Below are 23,304 nucleotides of genomic sequence, written 5' to 3'. Positions count from 1 at the left end.
ACCACCTGCAACCTGCATATGTCATGCTAGTGCCAGTTAAGACATAAAGTAAATGAAAGCCAGACCTGTGCTTTGGGGTCTAGAGAGTTGTAAGGGGGAAGTGTAATGGGAAAGCAGCACACTCCCTCTGCACTGTACACAACAGTCATTAGGCAACCCATCTGCTCAATGCTTGCATGCTAAGCTGTAATTTTCAGGCTCTGGTGTGTGTGTCTGTGTTTCTGTGTGTGTGTGTGTGAGAGGCCAGTAGTGGCGGGCTCGGAGCAGAAGAGATGCTTGTGTATGTGTATCTATTGTGTGTGTGCGTGTTTCTGCTATTATCTGGATGTCATCATAACCAATCAGGGCCTGATAGTATCTTCCGCAACCCCCCTGCTCCTATTCCCAGCCAGAGTCACGAGAGCCGAGGGTCTCCTTTGACCACACACACACACACACATACACACACACACACACACACACACACACACACACTGACACATAGACACTGCATCATGCTCCCACATTTTGTAGGTAAACATCTCCAGATTGATGAAGCAGGGCGGAATTCCCGCCTTGGTGGGAATTGTGCCCAGAACCATTTGTAAACCCTCTTCTCCGCCGCCTCCTAACTATTTACAGATTGTAAAACTCTGGATTTCTATTGTAGATTACACTGCTGAGGTTCTCGACCTTTCTTCCTGTAAGTCGTGACAGACCCCAAAAAAATGCACTCACAGAAAAAAACAACATATATTTATCTTTCTCGGGCTGACACCTCACAGGTTTGGTAACACATTATTCATCATTTCATTGCCATGGTATACTGAGAAACATACGCACACTACGCTATAGCCTGTTGCTTCTGTGTAAATATGTGGTCAGCAGACTTCAACATAAAATAGACAGTTTACATGTAGACTACACTGTGAATGATATAGATTTACTATATTGGGTTGTATGTTACGCATTAAGCTCATGACTTTACTCCAGGGGGAAAAGTGTTTGCCTGTTTCCCCTTTGCAAGAGTCTACAATCACATGGAGGCAGTGGCAGTCAGCCAGCCTTTACCGTGGACATGACTAAGCCTGAGCCATATGCCTCATATAAACCAGTAATACTTTGTGTAATAACAGGTGTTTTATTATACTTAGCACGAGTCTTGGGCTCATAAATGTGAAATGTTGTGGCAACCGAGTTTGAGTTTATAAAAACGTCTGCACGCAAAGGTGCTGGCCCCAGTATCCTAAACACTAGCCCCACAACATGCCTTGGTCCGGTCTTACTCCAACTTGTGCCATAGGCTTTTCAGTTCTTTAGCCTTGTCTCAGGTTCAGCAGGACCCTACTAATATGGGACCACCGAGGAAGAAAAACACTGAATTCTGAAATGCTATTTTCTCACCCCCTTCCTTATTGGATTGCCCCAAATGTTGCAAATGTGGTTTTGATGTGGGTTTAATCATGCCTTTTGTTAAATGTCTCTGTTTACAATGATCTGTGACGGACTCATTTCTGTGAGTTAATATTTCCTAGAGTGTTGACAGCTATGTGGATCACCTCCACAGCAGCTCCTTATCTTGCATGAGCAGCGATTTCATCAAGTGTGGGAAATGGAAGATCACAGTGAATCTTCCGTCTCTGGGGAGGTTGTGCAACAGGGCCAGACACAACTTAGATCCAAGCACTGATGCTCCAACTAACAGTCAGGAAGACACATACATGGGACACTTGCTGTCTCAAATGTAAACAAGGCTAGAGCCAATGAATGGCCATCAATCCACACCATGATCAAGACGTTTTCCGCCCACTTAAATGCCTTTTCCTAGAACTGTAATTCGTTGCCATTTAAAATTGAAGGCACTCAGAGACAGATAAGATACATCAAAGTAATCTCTCAGCAAGGACCCTGGTTCCATGCAATGGAAAGTTACTATTTGTGACTGACTGGAAAATTTCACATGCCGCCCTGCTAGTAGACCACCAGTCTCAGCTCACAATATGGGCGACTCACCAGTAGAGGAGTAAACAAAGTAGATCCTAATGGATGAATGTGAGGGCTTTTATTTGATCCAGGGGTGCTCATAGACTTTAGCCTTAGACATAACAAGGTCAGACACACAGGGTTACAACAGACCCTCTGCTATATATACAGTGTACATTCAGTCACTATAATGTCTATGTTATTGCAAGTTGACTGCATGCAACTGTGAGCTTTGGCTCTTGTTCTTGTCAACAACATTTTGGGGCTTTCTATTGCTTTGTCCTTTTAAGATCTTTTCTTCTCTTTCAGCTTAAGGCTGGCCCACACTAAAAGATTTTTCAAATCTTAACAGATTTTGAAAATGTGAGAGATCCCTCACACACACTGTAACAACATGTTATTTTGAATTTGACAGTTTTGTTCCTGTAGTGTGTGTTGAGCAACGATTTGGCTAAAACAGCACACTAACAGATTCCATTTATGAACAACAAGAGTCCAGACTAAAAAAAACGGAAATCTTGCAAAATCTCTCGCAGACAAACGTGACTTTACTATAAACAAACATGGCGGACAACAGGAAGGCAGGAAGAATTAGCGGTTAGTTTTTGCACTACTTTGTCCTGGAAATTCACAATGGATGGATGGATGAAGTTATGGAGACATGTAAAATAAACAATTGCGTTGTTACCACAAATCAACAACTTGGTCCTCTATTTCTGTAGTCCATCTTACTTTACTACTTTATGCTTCGCTTTTGCATTAGCCACGGCCACAATGACTGCAGTTGTTGTCCTTCCGCTTCAGTCAGCTTGGTTCTCAATTGGCTATCATCCTTTCCCGCTCACGGTCAGAAACATCGGTGAAGTACACTTAGCGGAGGTAATTTCCAAATAGGCGTATAAGTCGCTTGCTTTGACATAACCACTGCTGTTATAAAGCAGAGCATGATTTTAATAAGCGGAGGTATTTTGCTGGCATTAACGTTATTAGTGTAATAAGATGGTATCAAGTCTTACGGGGAAATAGGGGAAAATACACCCCAGTCGCAGCTTACTCACGATCACACCGGTGAAATACACTCTGGTCCGATTCTGCTTCCAATTGGCTATCTGCTCATGTTGACTCCAGGGAAGTGAAGAAGCATCCGGTTGTAATGTTTTATCCAGCATCGATTTAACGTAGGTTATAACGTTAGCAATCGATGAGCCATGGTCTGCCCGCTGCAGATGTGAACAAAAGTTTGGTTGTGACGTTATAAATCTATCCAGGATCCAGCAGCAGTGAACTGAGCCAGTCTGCCCCCTGCAGACGGCATGGTGGATGCAGTCTGCACAGCCCTAAAGCCCCGACCCTGCTGCTTCACAGACTGCCGTTTGCTTGTTTATTCAAAGTTTATTAATACTAAACATGCCTTAACGTGTTCTCGAGATATGCGAAGGACATACCCACATACGCACATACCCACTGACAGAGATTCCTCGCTTGTAGTTAGATATTGTTCAAGAAACAAAAGGATGCATCATCTGTTGCAAAACTAACAGAGATTGAATCCTGGATAAATGTTAAGTCTGGGGATTTCTGCAATAGCTAAACCATGTTTTGTTGATATTAATCGTGGATCATATAGAAGTAATAACTCACTGATCTTAATCAAAACATGCAGTGATATTCAGAAGCACACATTGCTTATATTAATTTTACTGCTAGCATTAATGTTGTTTAGTCTTATTTACAGCATTTATCCCACAATGTGAAACGGTTAACTGGCATACAACACATGGTGCATTACAGAGAGCCAAGCACAATCAGAACTGTACTCAAATTGACAAAACAGAAACTATCACTAACATATGAAGACATGCAATGAATAACCATCATTGCCTATGCTCCCCGGGAAACCACACAGAGAGCACATGAGTTACAACTACATCGTTTTCATTCCAACTCTTCATTGCACTGGGGAGAAACAGCTCGTTGAAGCTGTCTACCGACAGAGTAGTATAAAACTACAGTACAGCTTGTGGGATTATTATTGTAGTTTTTCCACAACAAAGAACTCTATGTCGTTGTTGCACATACAGTGTTTTTGGCAATTTTCCCAAGCCTGTTGTCATCTTCTTTTCCAGTAAAAGAGTCACAGTTAGGGCAGATGGCACAACAAAGCCATGGCAGCTGCAAACCAGAAAGAAATGACAAACAATACACAGAAAATCAAACCAGGAGGTGAAATTTGCATGAAGAGAAAAAGAGCCTGAAGAAGACAATAATCCACCGGTAGACATGCTGAGAGCTTCCAGAAAGAGTTACGGTATTCAATCTATATTTGGGAGCTGAAGACGCATGCAAACCTTTCAACTGGAGCAGAGTTATGTGCAAGCAGAGGTTTTACTACTCCACTTCTGACAAGCACTTACACAGCTGTGGCTCCTTTGAGCTTGGCTGTCAGCTCAGGGCATAAATCACTCTGTTTAATCTGACAGGTCAAAACTATGACAACAGAAGGTAACTTCATCGCTACGACCTCGCTCCGCATGAACCAGCATCCTGTCTGCCAAAGGACTTGACACCGTCTCATGTTAATGAACACATCCAAAGGGTCACACATCATCTTTGTACTGAATGTGGTCCTGTTACTTTGCATGAACATGAAGTTGGAAACCACCAATCCCATAGCCTCAGCCTTGGCATTTGAAATATGTAAGGCCTTACATATTTCAAATGCCAAGGCTGAGGGCATCTAAATATACCCTGTCTACTGGTTTGATTTCCTAAACCGACCTCACAGGGACGAGAGGAAGGCGAGAGGGAGAGGACATGAAGCAACAGAGGAGGAGGAGAAAGGAGAGGGCAGGAAAGACGATGGGTATTTCAGTCCCGTCCTGCACTCTGCATCCTGGACCTGACCTAAACACTGGACTCACCTTTGTGCCACATCTGTTTTTATTTTGATCTGCAGATGAGAATAATAAAAACTGGGCAGCTTAGAGCTGTTAGCCTGCCATCCCATTGTCGGCACATCAGTGAGCGTGGGTGGGATATTCTGGTGCTCTGTCCTGCAGGCAGAGCTTTGACTGGCTGGACTTTGTGACATGTTTGCAGTCATGAAACAACAATAAACTCTTCCCATGTACTCCAACAAGTAATTGTGTCGGGAGAATTGCTCTGCAATTTAAAAAATTTAAGGAATTTTACTTGACAGAAACAGATATGTATGGAGTAATTCAGTGTAGTAAGAAATAGGCTTAATTGCGGTAACTTCCTGGAGTCTTGTTGTCACAGTTACTGCCATGGATGTATAAAGAGAACTGGATACAGCGTTGGAGGCGGGCCTTGTTCATTCATATGAGAGATGCTCAGTGGCGCAGGAAGCCAAAATGGCTGGACTGCCGAGTGATAAAGTACCCGGATCATCCGGCAATCTTCTACATCCATTGGGCCCGTAAGGCAGGTTCAGTAGCATTTCTTTTAACCCCGCCTCCCAGCCACTCGTTCTGAGGCTCATTCACATGAACGTAGGAAGGGAAATAACTCTGGATTTGGCTAGTAGTGCATTTTACAACCTTTAGGACATAATGATTTAAAAAAGGGCCATTTAAGTGTTCGTACTGGGAGGTTGATTTACCTCAAAAAATAAATTGTCCGCTGATTTACAGACGTCTCTTTCCAAATGTAAGTCTATTGGAAAAAGTATTTTTTGGCCCAATGGCATCACGTGAAGGACACAGAAGTTGTGGTACCGCCGTTTGGCCACTACGAAAATTTGCTTAAAAGCTTGGTTACCTCACCCAACCAAGAAATAGTCCAGCACATAACCCCCCACCCCATAAAACTATGTGTTGTTTTTACACTTTGATTTTTGTACAAATTAAACAGCCACAACATGTTAACGAGTGAGCCTTAGAGGTTCTGATAGAGGGATTTTGTTACCTTTGGACAGAGGTTAGCTGTTTCCACCTGTGTCCATTCTTTATGCTAAGCTGAGCTTACCGGCTGCTAGCTTCATATTTAGGCTACTGTTATGTCAGGAGAGTGGTATAAATCTTCTCAACTAACTCTTGGCAAGAAAGTGAATTTATATTTTCCCCAAAATGTCGAAATATTCCTTATAATTTGGGGTTTTTCATATTTATTCTGTCATGATGCCATGATGCAAGTTGAGCTGAAATTGACAAGTTGAGTCCTAAACCCAAACCACCAGATGAGCTCAGCCCAGATCAGTCCTGTCAAACTTAATTTTGTCTAAAATCCTGAAGGTATTCATTGGATAGTATTTTTCTAACCACAATACATATAATATAATAATAATAATATAATATACATAAACTCTACCCCAACAACTTCAAACTGTAACCCACATACCCACTCAAAGCATATACCACACACAGCATGCTAGCGTGAGATTCAGAGGGGGTGTGGACTTGGCTGCAGTGGCTGTTTCAGCTCTTGGAAGTTGAATTTCATCTGTAATAACAGCCCCACTTGATGGAAGTTGTTGCATAAAATTGAGACACGTTTCTACATACCTTGTAAAAATGAAAACAGCAACAAAAAAAAAAGAAAGAGAGAAAAACAAACAGGCTAGTCACGCATCTTGCATGAGTCGAGAAGTGAGAGCAGCTATGATGACCTAAGGCTAGGTTGTACGAGGTTGGCAACTGCAAATTGTCAGGGCATTTAACAGTATGTGCATGCTCGGGCACACATGATTAAGCAGGTGTGTATATTAGACCATATATATATACACTATGTGAATAGCTACGTGTGTGACTGTGCGTGTGTGCATGTATGAGTAATGAGCTACAAAGGAGTTGGCAGCAGTACAACAAGGGTACCATAAGCACCCTTGTGTTAGCACTTTAGTGGTGAGAGTCATTTGTGTAGAGTATACAAGCAGGCAGCCTGCTGAGCGGTACACAGGCTCTGCTGCCAGATGCCATGCTGGAGATATATTAAAGACACTCATCTCGTGTTTAAGGAACTGTCAGAAATGAGATTATATTAACTCTATTAAGGTTATTAGGTTCAGCATAAAACAGTTTTTGGCAACCAAAAATTAAACGGCTTATAAAAACCAGTGTATACATTGATGCCGAGGGAATAATATCAATGTACTAATTATATCAAATTAATCATCAAAGATTATCTGAAAGGAGAAAGGTTGCTTGGAGGTGTTTATAAGGCTTAATGTCACACTTTTGGATCTCTAAAATAAGGTTAGTAGGTTTACATGGCAAGGTTAAACATGATGAACTTGTGTTTATCACACCATCCCGCTGACTCAGTCAGATAAATAAAAGTCTTTGGCGCTAAGCTGGTTGCTGACAGAGGTGGAATGAAGGATGCACCAATATTGGATCAGATATATCGGGACGATACTGACTCAAATAGCTGGAAGAGGGCATCGGAGACAGTGGGGCCAATCTATTCAATTCAATTCTTTGTTTATATACATATACATTATATACTGGAATTTTAATTCCTGTTGAAGTTTGGACCACTCTGCATTAAACATGTTTACACTTGAATTGTAATTCCTGTTAATTTTGAAGATTTTTTACCAAGTTGCTGGTATACGATTTATCTATGTATTTATTGGTCACGTTTTGTTTTACAAAGTTACGAATGCAATGCTTTAATCGAGCCTTATGTTTCCTTTCACATAAAAGAATGATCCCAGTCACTTTCACACAGTGAGGCATACAGCTTATTAATTACGACACTGGTATCAGATCGGTACTCGGCATCGGCCGATACACAATACCCAGGTATCGCTATCGGGACTGAAAAAGTAGTAGTAGTATTATAGTAGTCACTATATCCCGACAGTAGTGCATGAGACAGGTAATCTGAAAAAAAAATCATGTCCCTCTGTGTCCTCCGGTGCTCCTAACGGCATCTGCAAGATTTCACAGACCGGAGGAAAACAACCAATCAGAGCTGAGCTGGAGCCTTGTCGTCTCTGAGCAGCTGTCAATCACTCACTAACTCCGATCAAACGGTCAAACTAGGCAGCGCTGATCAAATATGAATCAATATTCTGTTACTGTAATGCCTATTTCTGGCGCCAAATGTTTTCAGAATCATCTTGTAGTGCACTGTTTAGCTGTAAAATGAGAAAGTTTGTGACCCGGCAGCCATGTTGAGATCAGTTGAGGAAATACCAAGCACCGCCCACCAGTTGGAGCACAGCCAATAGGAACGCTCTCTCTGAAATTACCTGTTTACGTAAGAGTAAAATTATAGACTTGAAAAAACACTCATAAAAGTACAAGTACCTGACTTAATTATAGTAACGTGAGTAGATTTAATTCATTGATTCCACCCCTGGTGCCTGAGATAGAGTTGTAAAAACCTACTGTAGGACAGGGAGGGTCCTCCTGTACTCTTCAAGTACTGAAGTATCGTTCCACCACAGCTGGGGAATGACTTCTTTAGAGATTGTCGATGTGTTGATAGATCAGTCAGTCTGTGGCGATAACGGCGCATTTCAGGTATGTGAAGAAGCCTAATGCCATATAATATGAGGAGGCTGTGTGGGCGTCGTGATGACAAATCAGGGTGTATTAGCACCCATGTGTCTTTTGTCTCAGACCCACAGCTTTTCCGGTGTTGTTGATTCCAGCAGAGAGGCGCTGCTCATTCGTTAAGTCTTTGTGTTGAGGCAAACCCGGTGCAATTAATGAAATGCTGACAGACACGACACACGCACCACTGCTGCATCTCGTGCATGCAACAAATGGGTGTGCACATACGGTATCATGTCACTACACACACAGGTCACCATCCCAGTGTTGATGCAAAGCAATTAGAATAGTTTGGATTCTTTGTAAAAACCAATAAACAGCCACAGTATGGCTTAAGGTAAGAGATGCAATAATTCTGTCAGTGCACTCATGATGGATAATATGGCTGAGGGAAGTGAACTGTCTATGACACATATGTACACACACACACACTTGCACAAGTAATATTGCTCTATTAAAGTTATAGCTCAGTCTTTGAATACATTTTTCCTTCTAGTATTAATGTTGTTGATTCATGCATTGTAAATATTATGGCCAAACTGACTGCGTAGGATGATGGACTTGAGTGTTTTTTCACCCACACACATCAGTTTTTTAAAACAAACTCATGACACATAACTCGATGACACAAAAGCTGATTGCGTAAATGGTCGGAACAGGAACGTAATCTCTCCAGTAATAAAAAAAACGTTCACAGGGTTCAATGTGGAATGACTCCCGTGGTGAGGCAGAGAGGCTTGAGAGGGATGTGATGCTGCCAACGGTCTCTCTGTCTGGCGGCCAAGACTGTTGAGAGAACAGTCACGGAATCCTTCTGACATGAACCTGATTCACGGGGTTGACTGAAGTCTGACACGCACAACTGGAGTTCACGGGATATTCGCAGCGATGGAAATTCACAAAATACATTTACTCATGTACTGTATATAAGTATGACTTTAAAATACTTGTGCCTTTACAATGTATGCTACTTTACATTTCAGAGGGGAATACTTCTCTTTATTTATTTGACAAGTAGAGTTAATAGTTACTTTGCAGATAAAGATCTTTAAGGCGAAACTTAATCTTGTAAAATATGCTTAGTTATAGATTAAAATGCACAACAGTATATGAAGTAATTAAAATCAGCTCCATTCAATCAATCAACCATAATGAAGACTAACTTTTAATGCTTGAATTACATTTTGCTTATAACAGTTTTGTATTTTTACTTAAAGCTGAAGTAAGCGAGATTGGAGCAAATATGATTAAAAAAAGTTATTTTTATAAAACGGTCGCTATATCCTGACAGTAGTACATGAAACAGGTGACCTGAAAAAATCATGTGCCTCTGTGTCTTCCGATGTCCTCCGGTGCTCCTAACGGCATCTGCAAGATTTCACAAACTGGAGGAAAACCAGCAGTAAGAGCTGATCTGAGGTCTGTTGTCCAGCTGCCGTCTATGAGAGCCCGCTGTCAATCACTCGAGAACTACGACCAAACGGTCAAACTAGGAAGCGCCGATCAAATATGAATCAATATTATGTTACGTTAATGCCTATTTCTCTCCTCAAATGTTTTCAGAATCATCTTGTAGTGCACGGTTTAGCTGTAAAATGAGAAAGTTTGTGACGCCGCTGCCTTTGTGAAATCTGGTGAAGGGACGCCAACTTTCGATCACATGATCGGAGCACAGCCAATAGGAACACTCTCTCAATGAAATGACCTGTGATTGGTCAAAGTCTCCCGTCACAGGCTAGATTTTTCTAAAGCGTGAAAACAGGGCCATGATGAGGTGCAGAAGTCTAGTTATCTCTCAGAGCACTTGAATTACAATATGCTGAATGGTTATTATGAAATTTTTGCCCAATGATGCCAAAAATATACTGACTACTGAAGCTTTAAGTAAGAGATCTGAGTACTTCCTTCACTGGTGCTATTTGACGTTTGTTTATTAACATGTACCCCACCTGGTGAGAAAAGACAAATCTAATTTTTTTATTTATTTATTTATTTATTTACACAACCAAATGATTCAAGTGAACCTGGTGCACTTGGATGCAATAGGTGTGTGTGTGGTTACTTCTGCTTGGCTGTGGTTAAAGACTCTAAAGTCAGTGATGGGTACATAATGGTAGTAAAGTCACATATTTTATGTGTGTATTTTATACAGCTTTACATCAATGTTTTCAATTGTATGTACATAGTATATAACTACATCTATAATGCCCCTATCATGCAGTGTTGTAGGCTGTCATGATATATTATATTATTGGATGTTGATGGCAGAAGCCTGTGCATAATGTAGGTTTATCTATAACAAAGAATCATATTTTATAAGATAAGATAAGATAAGATGAACCTTTATTAATCCCTGGAGGGAAATTCAGGTGTCAAAGCAGCAACATCAGCAAACAGACTGAAACACAGGAGAGCTAAAGGTATACCAAAATTATAAAAACAATAATACAGATATGAAAGATACAGAGTGAATGGGTGAACATAGTGTGTACAGTCCATCAATAAATAAATGTAATATGTACATATATGCAGTCTATAAAGTGGAATATAGGATGTATAGTGTAAAGTAAGTGTAAAGTGCACCAGTGGTAAGAGTCCAAGATGGTTGCAGATAGTGCATGTTTAAAGTTCTTAAAGTCCTCATAGTTGTCATATGGGGGTCAGCCTTGGTTGTGGAGCCTGATGGCTACCAGTATAAAGGACTGACCCAGGCGCTTTGTAGTTTAATCTAATAATTGTAGTTTAATCTAATAATTGTAGTTTATTCTAATAATTGTAGTTTAATGTTGTTTAATCTATAACAATGAATCATATTTTATAAACATGTTTGTATGCTTTGCATGTATATTCTGAATCTGGAAATTAACTGGTAACTCCCTGAATGTGTCAGATGAATGTACAGAAGTAAAAGGCAAGCATCAGATGGAAAGTACAGCACCTCAAATGTAGTACTCTTGAGTGGCTGTATTTAGTTACTTTTGACCACTGGATGTAAGAATACTACTTCACCTAATATTACAGTACACTGCTTAAAAATGGATGTAACTACAACCATGTCATGCTACACTGATGATGTTTTAACACTAAAATCTTGCAGTGGCCGGGCTTTACAGCCTGCGATGGCACATTTATTTATGTCAAAATCAAGAGAAATAGACTGCAAAACCCTCCAAGCACAACAACAATTTATATATGTATGCATTGGGTGAAATGGAAACAGAAAATAATCAAACTAGAGCATGAAAAACATGAATTAAAGCAGCAGTGGGCAGATTGGAGCAAATACGATCAAAACAAAGTTATTTTTATAAAACGGTCACTATATCCTGACAGTAGTGCATGAGACTAGAGGGCTGCAGCTGTTGAGACAGACTCAGAGTCAGTCACGTATCTGAGGCGATCCAACAGCGCCATCTATGGACGGAAGTGTGTCGTGTGCTTCTGTCCAGCCTGGCTGACACACACCACCTCACCATCGCTGCACAACACAGCGCAGGCCGGGCCACCGACTGTCCCTGAAGAAGAGCGAGGAAGACCATCAACATGTCAGACATGGAAGACGACTTCATGTGCGACGATGAAGAAGATTACGACCTGGTATCTGTAACTGAAATTATTTACTTTGCTCTTATATTTCCCCCGTTGTGTCCGTAGAGCGCTAACAGTGCAGGGCCCACAGTAGCTAGGCTAGCTAATGCTAGCTGTTTAGTTAGCTTGGTGGCTAACACCAAGCTGACAGCGGGTTAGCTTCCTAGCTGGCTAACCCATACTTGACTTTATCTACTATGCAGTGTGCTAATATTAATAAACATTAACCATGCTAGATAGCTTACTTGTGGTACATGTGTTCAGCTGACATTGGATGTAAATTGCAGGCATGAAAGGCAAAGCAACCATGCTAGTTAGCATGCCATTAGCTAACTTTACGTTAGCTCAAGGCTCGTACTTGCAGAATTATACTCAGGGGGCAATCTGCTATCCCTACCTTTTGTATTAGCTAGCTGAGAGTTTCTCATATGTGTTGTTAGCAATCGTGTAACTTCAATGTTTTCAGTTGGATCTTGTGATTTGTGATTTGACATGAAAATGTGCTTACATTCAGGAATACTCAGAGGACAGTAACTCAGAGCCCAATGTGGACCTGGAGAACCAGTACTACAACTCCAAAGCCTTGAAGGAGGATGATCCCAAAGCAGCGCTCAGCAGTTTCCAGAAGGTGGAGTGGTACTCCATAAATTAACACAATCTGTTCTTATCTCAGTTATTTAGAAAGCACGATATTTACTGCCCTTTCTTGGTTTTATCGTGTGTTCAGGTACTAGAACTGGAAGGAGAGAAAGGAGAATGGGGATTCAAAGCACTGAAGCAGATGATCAAAATCAACTTCAAGCTGGTAGGTTCTGCAACACATGCCATAATTTGTTTACACCTGTCCCACCAGACATGAATTATTGAGGAGTTGCTTTGTTTATGTCTCAACCCTGTAGACAAACTTTCCAGAGATGATGAACAGGTACAAACAGCTCCTTACATACATCAGAAGTGCTGTCACCAGGAACTACTCAGAGAAGTCCATCAACTCCATTCTGGACTATATCTCTACCTCCAAACAGGTAAGGATAGACAATATTAGATCGTGCTGGCAATTTAATATGTTGGGTCCTTGGACCTTGCAGTACTAAATGTTTTAAATCTTTCTTTCTGAAATGCGTTTCTTGTTTTGCTAGATGGACTTACTACAGGAGTTCTACGAAACCACATTGGATGCTTTGAAAGATGCGAAAAATGACAGACTGTGGTTTAAAACTAACACAAAGGTATACTAAGGTTCTTCAATTATTCCAGGTAGTCTTGAACCATCATTTCCTAGTAAAACAGGTGCTCAGAAATTGTCTTTTTTTTTTCTCTTTACCTGCAGTTGGGGAAGCTTTACTTGGAGAGAGAAGAGTATGGGAAACTGCAAAAGATCCTTCGGCAACTTCATCAGTCATGTCAGGTAGTAAGATTCATTTTTAATCCTTTTTTATCAGTATATGCAATAATAAGTTTTTTGGTTTGATACAAAAAAGAGGTTTTACCTTGCAGATCTCAAAGAACATATTGTAGCTTAACTGTAACTTGTTAATATATTTATATGTGTTGATTTGACCACAATAATGATCTAATAAGTGGTTGTTCAATATTTATGTCAACTACAGACAGATGATGGAGAGGATGACCTGAAGAAAGGCACACAGCTGTTGGAGATCTATGCTCTGGAGATCCAGATGTACACAGCACAGAAAAACAACAAGAAATTGAAAGCCCTGTATGAGCAGTCACTTCACATTAAATCTGCCATTCCTCACCCGCTCATAATGGGAGTTATCAGAGGTATGATGGTGCACATGTCTCCTTCATTCATAGCACATTTGTTTAGCTTTGAGCTTCACTCTACGTACTGTCATAGCTGTCTGCTGAATGACCTGTGCTTGTTTGCTCCTGACCAGAGTGTGGCGGGAAGATGCATTTGAGAGAGGGTGAGTTTGAGAAAGCTCACACAGACTTCTTTGAGGCCTTTAAAAACTATGATGAGTCCGGCAGCCCAAGAAGGACGACATGCCTGAAGTACCTGGTCCTAGCCAACATGCTGATGAAGTCGGGAATAAACCCTTTTGACTCACAAGAGGTAGGAAAGTAATTGTTACCGTTAGAAATGTTTACCTTTCACAACTATGCATATACTGTATGTAAGAATATGAAACATGAGAGAGACACACAGACTAGTGGTTGCCACATATGTTTGTGCAGGTTGCAGTTGAATTTTTGATAAAGCACAGCCAGAATGTCTCTAATCAGAATGATTTGTTGAAAGTATTTTGGGGTTTTTGTGCTAAATCAGTTGACATTTACTCAACATTTACCTTATTCTTTTTTCCAAAGGCCAAACCATACAAAAATGACCCGGAGATCCTAGCAATGACAAACTTAGTAAGGTAAGCATACATTAATGTATTTTTTTTTGTCTTTTGTTTACAACAAAAGTTTTGCTGTTATTTTTTTACCTGTTATAACATTTTACCCACCAATTTTATTCTGAGATCTATACCATCTTAACGGCCACAGCTTCACTAAGCAGCATGAAGGATAGTGAGACTGTATTGGAAGTGCTGCTTGCAGCGTTGTCGAGAACCACTCAGCGCTCGTTAATTCCAGGAAAGTGAAGAAGAGTTTGGTTGTAACATTAGTATATCTATCATCCAGCAGCAAATGTGAAAGTCAATGAGCCGCGGTCCGCCCACTGCGGTATAACATGCTCGGTCAGTCTGCAGTCTGAAGCCCTGCGGCTGAACAGAGCACCGTTCGCTTGTTTATTTAAATTGTATTAATATTTAATGTGTTTCGTGTCCAAATTACACCAGATTCAACAAAGTACTCCATTGGGTACACGTGTGAAGTAGATCGGATGAGCGCGTGGTTCTTGGGATGTGTGAAGGACATACAGAAAGACAGACAGATAGAGATTCCTTGCTTTATAGTTAGATCGGCTTAGATAATGTGGTTGAACTCTCTCATCATTCTATGGTTGTCCTATGCACTCAGTTGTAAGGTTGGTTTGGCATCTCCGGGCTTTTAATTCGTGAAGGCGCAAAGCCACCCACTCCATCACTAAACATCAGTATGTCATTTTGAAGAGAAAACATCTTTTAAAAGAGAAGAAAGGAGAGATGTGATTGGCTATGATCGTCACCAGACCCTAACACATCACATATTGTGATGATGTGCAATAATTAATTCTACAGAATCCCACTTTTTATTCAAGTGCACCCTAGGTGTGTGCCGGCATGCATCTTCATATCACAGATCAGTTGGTGAGGAAAATGTTATTGTTGGTGGTCAAAACTATAAAAACAGACCCAGAAGGCTTGTAATGAAAAGCCTTCCCACAATGTTTGAATTTATTGTTATCTCTTGGACCTTTTACGATGATGACTATTGTTTAATGACTTACTTTTTTTGTATGGCCTTTAGTCAGTATTTCAGCTGTGCTTCTCATTCCCTGTGACACAGTCGCTCGCGTACTAAGTGTTACAGTTTGCTGTGAGCAGTTTGTTTCAATCTAAGTACAAAATGATACATTAACAGCATTAACGGTCTTAGTAAATTTATACCAGTTGCCAAAACAGTGCCTTGCCAACATGAGTGTACATGTCACGACTCACAGTATTTGTATAAAGCATGGAACGTGACTTCCTTGTTCCTTGTTTACTCTTTTGACCTCATGTTTACATAAATAACTGGCACTGTCTCAAATTGCTCAGGTTCCATGCATGTATTTCAATTTATTATAGCATAAACAAGAAACTAAGACTCCACACCCAAAACTGTAATAAGAATAGTGTTTACAAAAAACTCTAATATTTTGAAATGTGTTTGACAGCTATCAGGATGAGAGTTTTCGTGTGGGTCACGGAGACACAATGTATATGGTATAACAACACTGATTGTTTTTCCTTCTAGCGCCTACCAGAACAATGACATCACTGAATTTGAGAAAATCTTGAAAACAAATCACAGTAACATAATGGACGACCCCTTCATTAGAGAGCACATAGAGGGTGAGTGGTGAATGTGATTTCAGTCCACACGCGTGATAAATGTGTTGGGAAAACATTTTTTAAAGTGTTGCTCATCATTGTTGTGTTGTGTTGTGTTGCAGAGCTCCTGCGGAACATTAGAACTCAAGTACTTATCAAACTCATCAAACCGTACACGAGAATACACATCCCTTTCATTTCTAAGGTAAGTCTACGTCAAAACATGTCCTGTACAGTGACTTTATCTGTGATCTCTTTTCTTTCATCACATTCTCTTGGAGTATTATTAGACAATAATTTATACTGTTGGCCATCTGACTTTGTGTGGATCGTTTTAAATGGATTATTTCCATTTTTGCTTTTTTATTGAAAGCCAATTGGTCATATCGATTAGAGATGTTCCAATACCATTTTTTCCTTCCTGTTACCGAATCTGATACCTGAACTTGCAGTATCAGCCGATACTGAGTATTGAGCCGATACCAGCGTGATAAAAGACTATATAGTTATTATTATTATTTAACAGCTGTTTACTGACCATGTATGTGATATGATTACTAGGGGTGTAACGATGCGTTTTTACAATGATACGATACGTATCGCTTTCCATGGTTCCGATACGATTCAAGGACGATATTTGGCTCATCTAGACTGATACGATTCAATTACTTGAAATCGATACAGTAACTTTTTTTTGCTAAAAATTCAATCAGTGTGACTGAAATAAATAACTGGATACTGGACAGTGAAGGTCAGGATTCCTCAAAGTTTGTCTTGTAAGGGAATCAGGGATGAATGAAGTAAACAACGATTAATGTCAAATACATACACCTTTCATTTGTAAATAATAAAAAGTGCAACTTCAGGACCTGCTGCTTCAGTTCAGTTCAAGATACAAGGCCGTGCAATATTTAACAAAAAATAACCGCAAACTACCTGCAATCAGTTCTTCTTCGCTGCTCTAAAACAGTAGTTGCCAGTGGCAGCATGATACATCCAGGGCGACAGCACAGTGAAGGCTACTGCTTTGGAGCAGCGAAGGAGAACGTTTAAAAATATAAATATTTTCTGCTCCTCTCAGATCCTCTGGAAGACTGTTCCAGCGGCTTAGAGTGTAATGGCTGAAAGCAGCATCGCCAAATTTTTTTATAGCATATAATACAATAAATGAAATACAGTTTCAGCATTAACATAAGTCATACATAATAATGAAATCAGCACACAAAAAGCACCACTGAAAAAAACAAAATATCTAAATTTCAGAGTCACGCCTTTGTATATGTTTTATTCATTTCTTAATTATTTTTTACAATAGTTTTCTTCTTAATTATTTCCCCCCATGCTAGTTATGTTTTTTATCACTATAATTTGTCAGTTGTACAGGTTCACAAAGTATAGTTGAGGATCTAAGAGGAGCTAACAAGGCAGCATTAATATGAGGAAGTGATAATGTTTTTTTCTCTTGTCTCGGGTTTAACTCTCAGTACACATGACATCACAAATGCCTGTACATGGATGGTATCTGTTAATGCTTTTTCAACACATTCTCTGTATTTATTTTATTTACTTAATAGTTCACATAATTGCATGATGATGATGATGATAGACTTTCTCCACAGGTCTTTTGCAACACATCTAACACAATATTTACGACAGAATGCAGTGTGTTGAATTCTGTGCATTGTTTAATGTTAAAGTTGACATACTCCTTTACAGATTTGAGGTTGAGCGTTGTCTGTTTATCTTGTGTTTCAGGAGCTGAACATTGATGTGTGTGATGTGGAGAGTTTGCTGGTGCAGTGCATCTTGGATAAGTAAGTTTCTCACGTGCATGCTGAGAAGTCGAAAAAAACTGGCTCCCTTCCCGTAAATAGCTGTGGTTCCTCATAGTTTGCATCCTTTGGCCCTTAAGACAGTCAGGCGGTATGACAGTTTCAGTTACATCTTGTACTAAATTGATTGTCATGCTGTAATAGTGAACTACTATTTACAGCCTCACACCCCGGCTGTACTGGTTCTCTGACGTAAATGACTGACTAGGATGTAAAAACACCAGACTAATCCGATATACTGGAAACTGTCAAATGTTTTGGTTTCATTGTTTTTGTTTGTTGCCATCATGCTCTGAAATGTTAACAGGTTTATTTTTCTGGTTATTTGTTTTCAATGCCAGTCATTTTGAAAGCATAGGCAGTTTGGGAAAATGATAGTTTATTTCCTTAAATACAGACTTCTGTGTTTAAGCAACAGTGGACTCTTCAATATTATTTGGGGGATTTTCAGTTGTATGCATTCTCAATAAATTATGCCACATATTTTATTGTTGTCATGCGCTGTCCTTACGGCATTGTCCCACAATTAACAGCCGAATCAAATATACAATTGTAACTACAAGAAGTCTAGGAACTGTTCAATTGGCAATTCAAGGCTTAACTATCAGAGCTTGACTAAATTGTATGGAGAATTAAGTTATTTTTATTTCAACATGTGTGGCTTCTCTGCTTACTTTCTTTCTTATTTTTTTCTCAGCACAATCCACGGCCGAATTGACCAAGTCAACCAGCTACTAGAACTGGACTACCAGAAGAGAGGAGGGGCTCGCTACACAGCTTTAGACAAATGGACAAATCAGCTGAACTCTCTCAACCAAGCCATTGTTAGCAAGCTCACATGATGGCATGTAAAAAAAAAAATCAAGAGACAAGGAAAAATGGCATGTTTGAATACATCCATAAAGTATGCTACTGTGCTTCTTCAAGTAAATCCTCCGAGTCAAGATACACAGCACAGGTTTTGAGAATGCCACCAATTTCAAGAAGACGCCAGGAACCCCAAGTGTTGTTTTTGTCGTGATGAGAGGAAATCACTGGCACTTATTTTCATGTTCCTGATTGGCAGATTCTTCCATGTTGCAACACACAAAATGCTTCAGTTGTTTAAAAAAAAAAAAAAAAAAAAAGTCCAAAAGTGTATGAAAACGTGTACACAGTATTTTAATGTATACTGTTGCCTGTTGGTAATAAACAGATTTCTCTCAGCACTAAAAAAGGAGCTACAGTTTTAACTCTGTGACTGGCGAGTAGGAGTCAAATAAAAATGTTTTTAACTGTCATAAATGGGACATGAAGAATCTTTTACCTGATCTCTGAAGATATTTCTGTGCACTCATGACTGCATGAGTCAAAGCTTTTTGAGCCTCTACGGCTTCCGTTCCAGGTGACTCCCATTTCCACACTGACAGCAGCTAGCTCACTCTAGTGATGGGAATTCAGGCTCTTTTTAGTGAGCAGGATCATTTGGCTCAGCTCACCAAGAAGAGCCGGCTCTTTCGGCTCTCAAACGGCTCTTCATTTGACCACTTCTGTCTATTATAATTCAGCCAAATTAAGCGCTGTTTTGACCTATGATTAGTATGTGTGCACATATCACTTAAATTACTCAAAGTTATTTTACTAAACCTTATAATTTCCAGAATACCATAATTTTACATGCTGCTTCGTTTCCGACTGTCACTCATCTTGTCTGCTATTCGTGCACCCCCTCCTCCCTGCTTGATGGTATGATCCGGACATCATTAACACAACAATCAGTCACAGTCGGTGCATGGAGTGCTCGTAGCGCGGAAAAGATCATCCTATCATTCTGCCTTGAATTAATTAAAGAAAAAAACGGCTCATGGACGGGAGCTGGCTCTTATCGTTCTGTTACCTTTCCAGCTTCTCAGCTCCGAACCGTAGTTGGGAGTTTTCCTGGACTTGGCTAACTAACTTTAGCCTAGCCTGGCTCATAGTTGTTAACAGATTTCCCCAGTCAATTCTGCTGTGACGACCGGCACTTTTATTTGGAACAACGCACGTAACATAAATCAGTGTCAGAACATAAACTTCCTCTCTGTAACACTGCAACGGTAACTGACTTCTATCCTTCACTGTGGCTGCGGCTAACTAACGCACACTTCTTCTCCGTCTCTGTCCATCACAACAACAACACAGACCAGCACCTCCGCTCGACTACGTCACAAACAGGTTATCCACAAGGTCACACCTTAAAGAGACAGGGCTTGGCTCGGTAACAGTTCACTTAAAAGAGCCGGCTCTTTGAACCGACTCGTTCGTGACCGACACATCACCAGCTCACTCGCAGCTCAGCGAGCTAGCAGCTAGTGTCTGTGGAGGTGGAGAGCGCAGCCAGCTGACGCAGCAACAGCAGCAGCAGCAGTCGGGTGGTGGTGGGTTGCAGCTAGCGGTCAGTAGCAACTGGGTGTGAGTCTCTCTCTAAGCCTTCAGTCATTATTATTATTATATCACAATGAAGAAGTTAAAAAGACCCGCATCCTGACGTCCACATCTTGGTCAATGACTGCGTGTCGTGCTGTCGGTGACTGACATGGACGCTAGTGACAATAAGGTACAGTTTATTTATATTAAATGACCTGCTGGGTTTCTTGTTGTTGGGGTCTGAAGCTAAAGCTTTAGCTAGCCGGGACACAACGCTAGTTTATGGTAGCGAGGCCCAACAGCTCACCCTTTGTTAACGTCATTATAATTATAATTATGAGCAGCGTTGTTTGGTACTGACTTAGATAAGCTGTGTGTGTCATTAGAGCCACACTAACCAGTGAGCTACAGCTAGTGAGCTAACCTTAAAGAGCTAGCTAACGGTAACCGCAGCTCACTACAAGAGATAACGGGGTGGCGTTAACGCATTTACCGTCTTCTGTCACACTTCGTGTGTTTACTGTCATGTTACAACATGATTTACATGTTTTTCCATGACAATAATTCAGTGCAATAATATCATAAAGATGTGTTTAAGCTTTTTGCTAGCTAGTGACAAAGCTAGCTAAAGCTGTCATCTGACGGAGTCATGTTAAAGCAGAGCAGATAGTTCATGTTACAGCTAGCAGCTGTGTTTTTGGTAAAATGTATTGTTTTGTCACAGTTTTGTAGAAGGTGTTGAGTTGACAAAAGGTTTCAGTCTGGGTGGGAATGTGTGCATGAGAGCTTTTGTTATGGTGAGGAGGGAGGCGGAGAGGTTTCGTGGATGGTAAGTACTGTAGAGGAATAGCTGGTTCTTCTGCATGCATGGCATTCTTCTGACGCTGTTTGCAATGCAGATAGTTTAGTTTAGTTTAGTTGGGGTTTGGTGTCCCAAGGCGCTATGCCAATGCCTCATGTTAACCTCAGCTGGCACATTGAACGATGGTGTGTTTTCTGCCTGACAACATGGGGCTTCTCAGGTCAAATATGTCACATTACCTGCATCTGTCATTTTAGTGTTGTTGTATTCAGTTCTGTCATCATTAATGTGAAAAGTATGCATATGCTCTACTTTCCACACAGCCCATCCGGCTTTCAGTACAGAAACAGATACTGTCTGTTAGTGCTTGAAAGCAACTGGTGTGAGAATAAGTGCTTCCACAAACAGAGGCTTGTGAGATCAGTCTAATCACTGTGAGATCTGTCATCCCCCAATGAATGCACATCTGGGTCTGACCTCATTGCCTTTTCCACAATCACAGCTATTCTCACTAACACACTGATACTACAAAGACACACATGGTTGATTCAAGAGATGGGTCCTCTGACCAGCTCTGTTTTCTTTCACAACTTTTTTTTGATGGTTGGATTTGTCCACTACTGTTCAGAATTCAAGATTCACCACCAGTGCACACAAGACCTCCATGCTATAGCTTTCTGTATAATTAGCTTATCCTGTAGCACTGTCCCTACTTTATCCTCTCATACTTAATCCTATAACAACACTCTATCAGCTATACTGTACCATCGTACAGGTTCAGACCAATTACTGTAGTCCTAAACCCTTGCAGCCATATCAGTCAGGATGTGGAAGCTGCTATTACTAGCTGAGGGTTTGTACAAATCTTTCCTTACACTTGTAGTTGGTCTTCTTTAGTGAACTGGTTGAACAGGCTCCATTCCCCATGATTCTATTTAGATAGGAGGGGATCTATAGATAGATAATCTAAGGAAAAGTGAGAGAAGCACCCACGGACAGTAACAGTGGGAGACAATAGCTGTCTGTGTGACATCCACTGGCCACACTGATGACCCTATTCATGCATCCCGACCACTGTTTCAGAGAAGTGAGGGGGCGCCTTTGTACTCTGAACCCTGTCACCTCTCCTCATCCTTTGCAAAATAGCAGATTATTTTAATGGGTCCTCTTGGGCAGAGCTGCCACCATGGGTTAGACCAATGCCACCATGATGTAAAAATCAGGAGCACACATGAGGTGTGAAAATGCTACCAGACAGCAATGGAAAAAGACAGTGACTAAATAACATAACTGCCCTTCTTGTCCCGTCCTTCAGTTAAGAAAATGTTTTGGGGTTTTGCTAAAAATTGGCCAGTTTACTTCACGATCTAAAGTGTTATTGGCATTATAGCAATAACTCTGTGACCTGTTGAGCAAAATCACTGTAAACTGAGAAGATGTAGTTTTGTCACAGTGTTTGTGTATTGCTCATGGGGATTTTAACGGTTTCAAGGTATACCATGTACCATGGTATGAACGTTGACGGTTATCATACCGTGTACATTTGCTGATTTACGTTTTTTAAGAAAACTGGCACAAATGAGTGTCTGTGAGTTAAAGGTACAGACAAGAACAGTCTGGCTGTGCTGTCGCACACCTGCAGTATATGTTAATTGTTAATAATCATAGGACATTATTTTAATGTTATTTTTCATTTAGTTGTTAATTACATGCTGTAGTGCTGCTAATATTTAAAGTAACATGCTTTAGTTGTGTAACATAGTTGCATGCTATATTTTATCAGGTTTATAATTATGTTCTCATTCCTTTAAGGGTAATTGTAACTGATAATAATACTACTTCTACTACTAATAATAATAATAATACAAATAATAGTGTAATAGGGTATACCGTGAAACCGTGATATTTTCTGAGATGGTTATCGTACCATGAAAATGTCATATCGTTACATTCCTAGTTGCTTATTTTCAGGTGGATTTCTTGATAGTTTACTTTGTCTGACCTGCATGTAAGGAAATGGAAATTATACTGACACTAACAATATTATGTTGATATTAGTTCAAACTTCTTTATTTGTCACAAATAAGAAGTTTGAACTAATGTCAACATAATATATATTTTTTAATAATAATTAACACATATTATGACTTTTAAATAAGGACTACTGCATTTAAAGGTGTTTAATACAATGTGGAAAGCATTGCACTGTTGGTTTTTACATG

At 40.2% G+C, this 23,304-nt stretch overlaps 2 protein-coding genes across 6 annotated transcripts in view; both read left to right on the top strand.

The window, feature by feature from the left end:
- Positions 1–23,304, top strand: part of secisbp2l (SECIS binding protein 2-like) — a 90,688-nt gene that overhangs the window by 48,817 nt on the left and 18,567 nt on the right. Inside the window, exon 1 of one of the 4 annotated variants that reach the window (XM_037795814.1) lies at positions 20,177–20,470. The exons of the other annotated variants lie outside the window; for them this stretch is intronic. Coding sequence (XP_037651742.1) covers positions 20,450–20,470 — 21 coding nt within the window. The 5' untranslated portion in view covers positions 20,177–20,449. Of the gene's footprint in view, positions 1–20,176; positions 20,471–23,304 lie in introns of those variants that run through there. 4 annotated transcript variants of the gene reach the window in all.
- cops2 (COP9 signalosome subunit 2) lies at positions 11,855–19,175 on the top strand. 2 transcript variants are annotated; one of them, XM_037795882.1, is made up of 13 exons: positions 11,855–12,083; positions 12,589–12,702; positions 12,802–12,879; positions 12,974–13,099; positions 13,214–13,303; positions 13,405–13,482; positions 13,685–13,859; positions 13,976–14,154; positions 14,409–14,461; positions 15,987–16,084; positions 16,186–16,268; positions 17,819–17,877; positions 18,593–19,175. In XM_037795882.1, the coding sequence occupies exons 1-13, from the start codon at positions 12,030–12,032 to the stop codon at positions 18,735–18,737; spliced, it is 1,332 nt and encodes a 443-aa protein (XP_037651810.1). In that variant the 5' UTR covers positions 11,855–12,029; the 3' UTR covers positions 18,738–19,175. The 2 variants fall into 2 exon arrangements, with proteins under 2 accessions (XP_037651810.1, XP_037651807.1); XM_037795879.1 differs by having other exon boundaries at positions 11,855–12,089.

Source organism: Sebastes umbrosus, chromosome 2 (assembly GCF_015220745.1).
Source record: "Sebastes umbrosus isolate fSebUmb1 chromosome 2, fSebUmb1.pri, whole genome shotgun sequence".
NCBI classification, from domain to species: domain Eukaryota; kingdom Metazoa; phylum Chordata; class Actinopteri; order Perciformes; family Sebastidae; genus Sebastes; species Sebastes umbrosus.
Note: the sequence above shows the minus strand (reverse complement) of the source record. Positions and strands in the feature narration are given on the sequence as shown.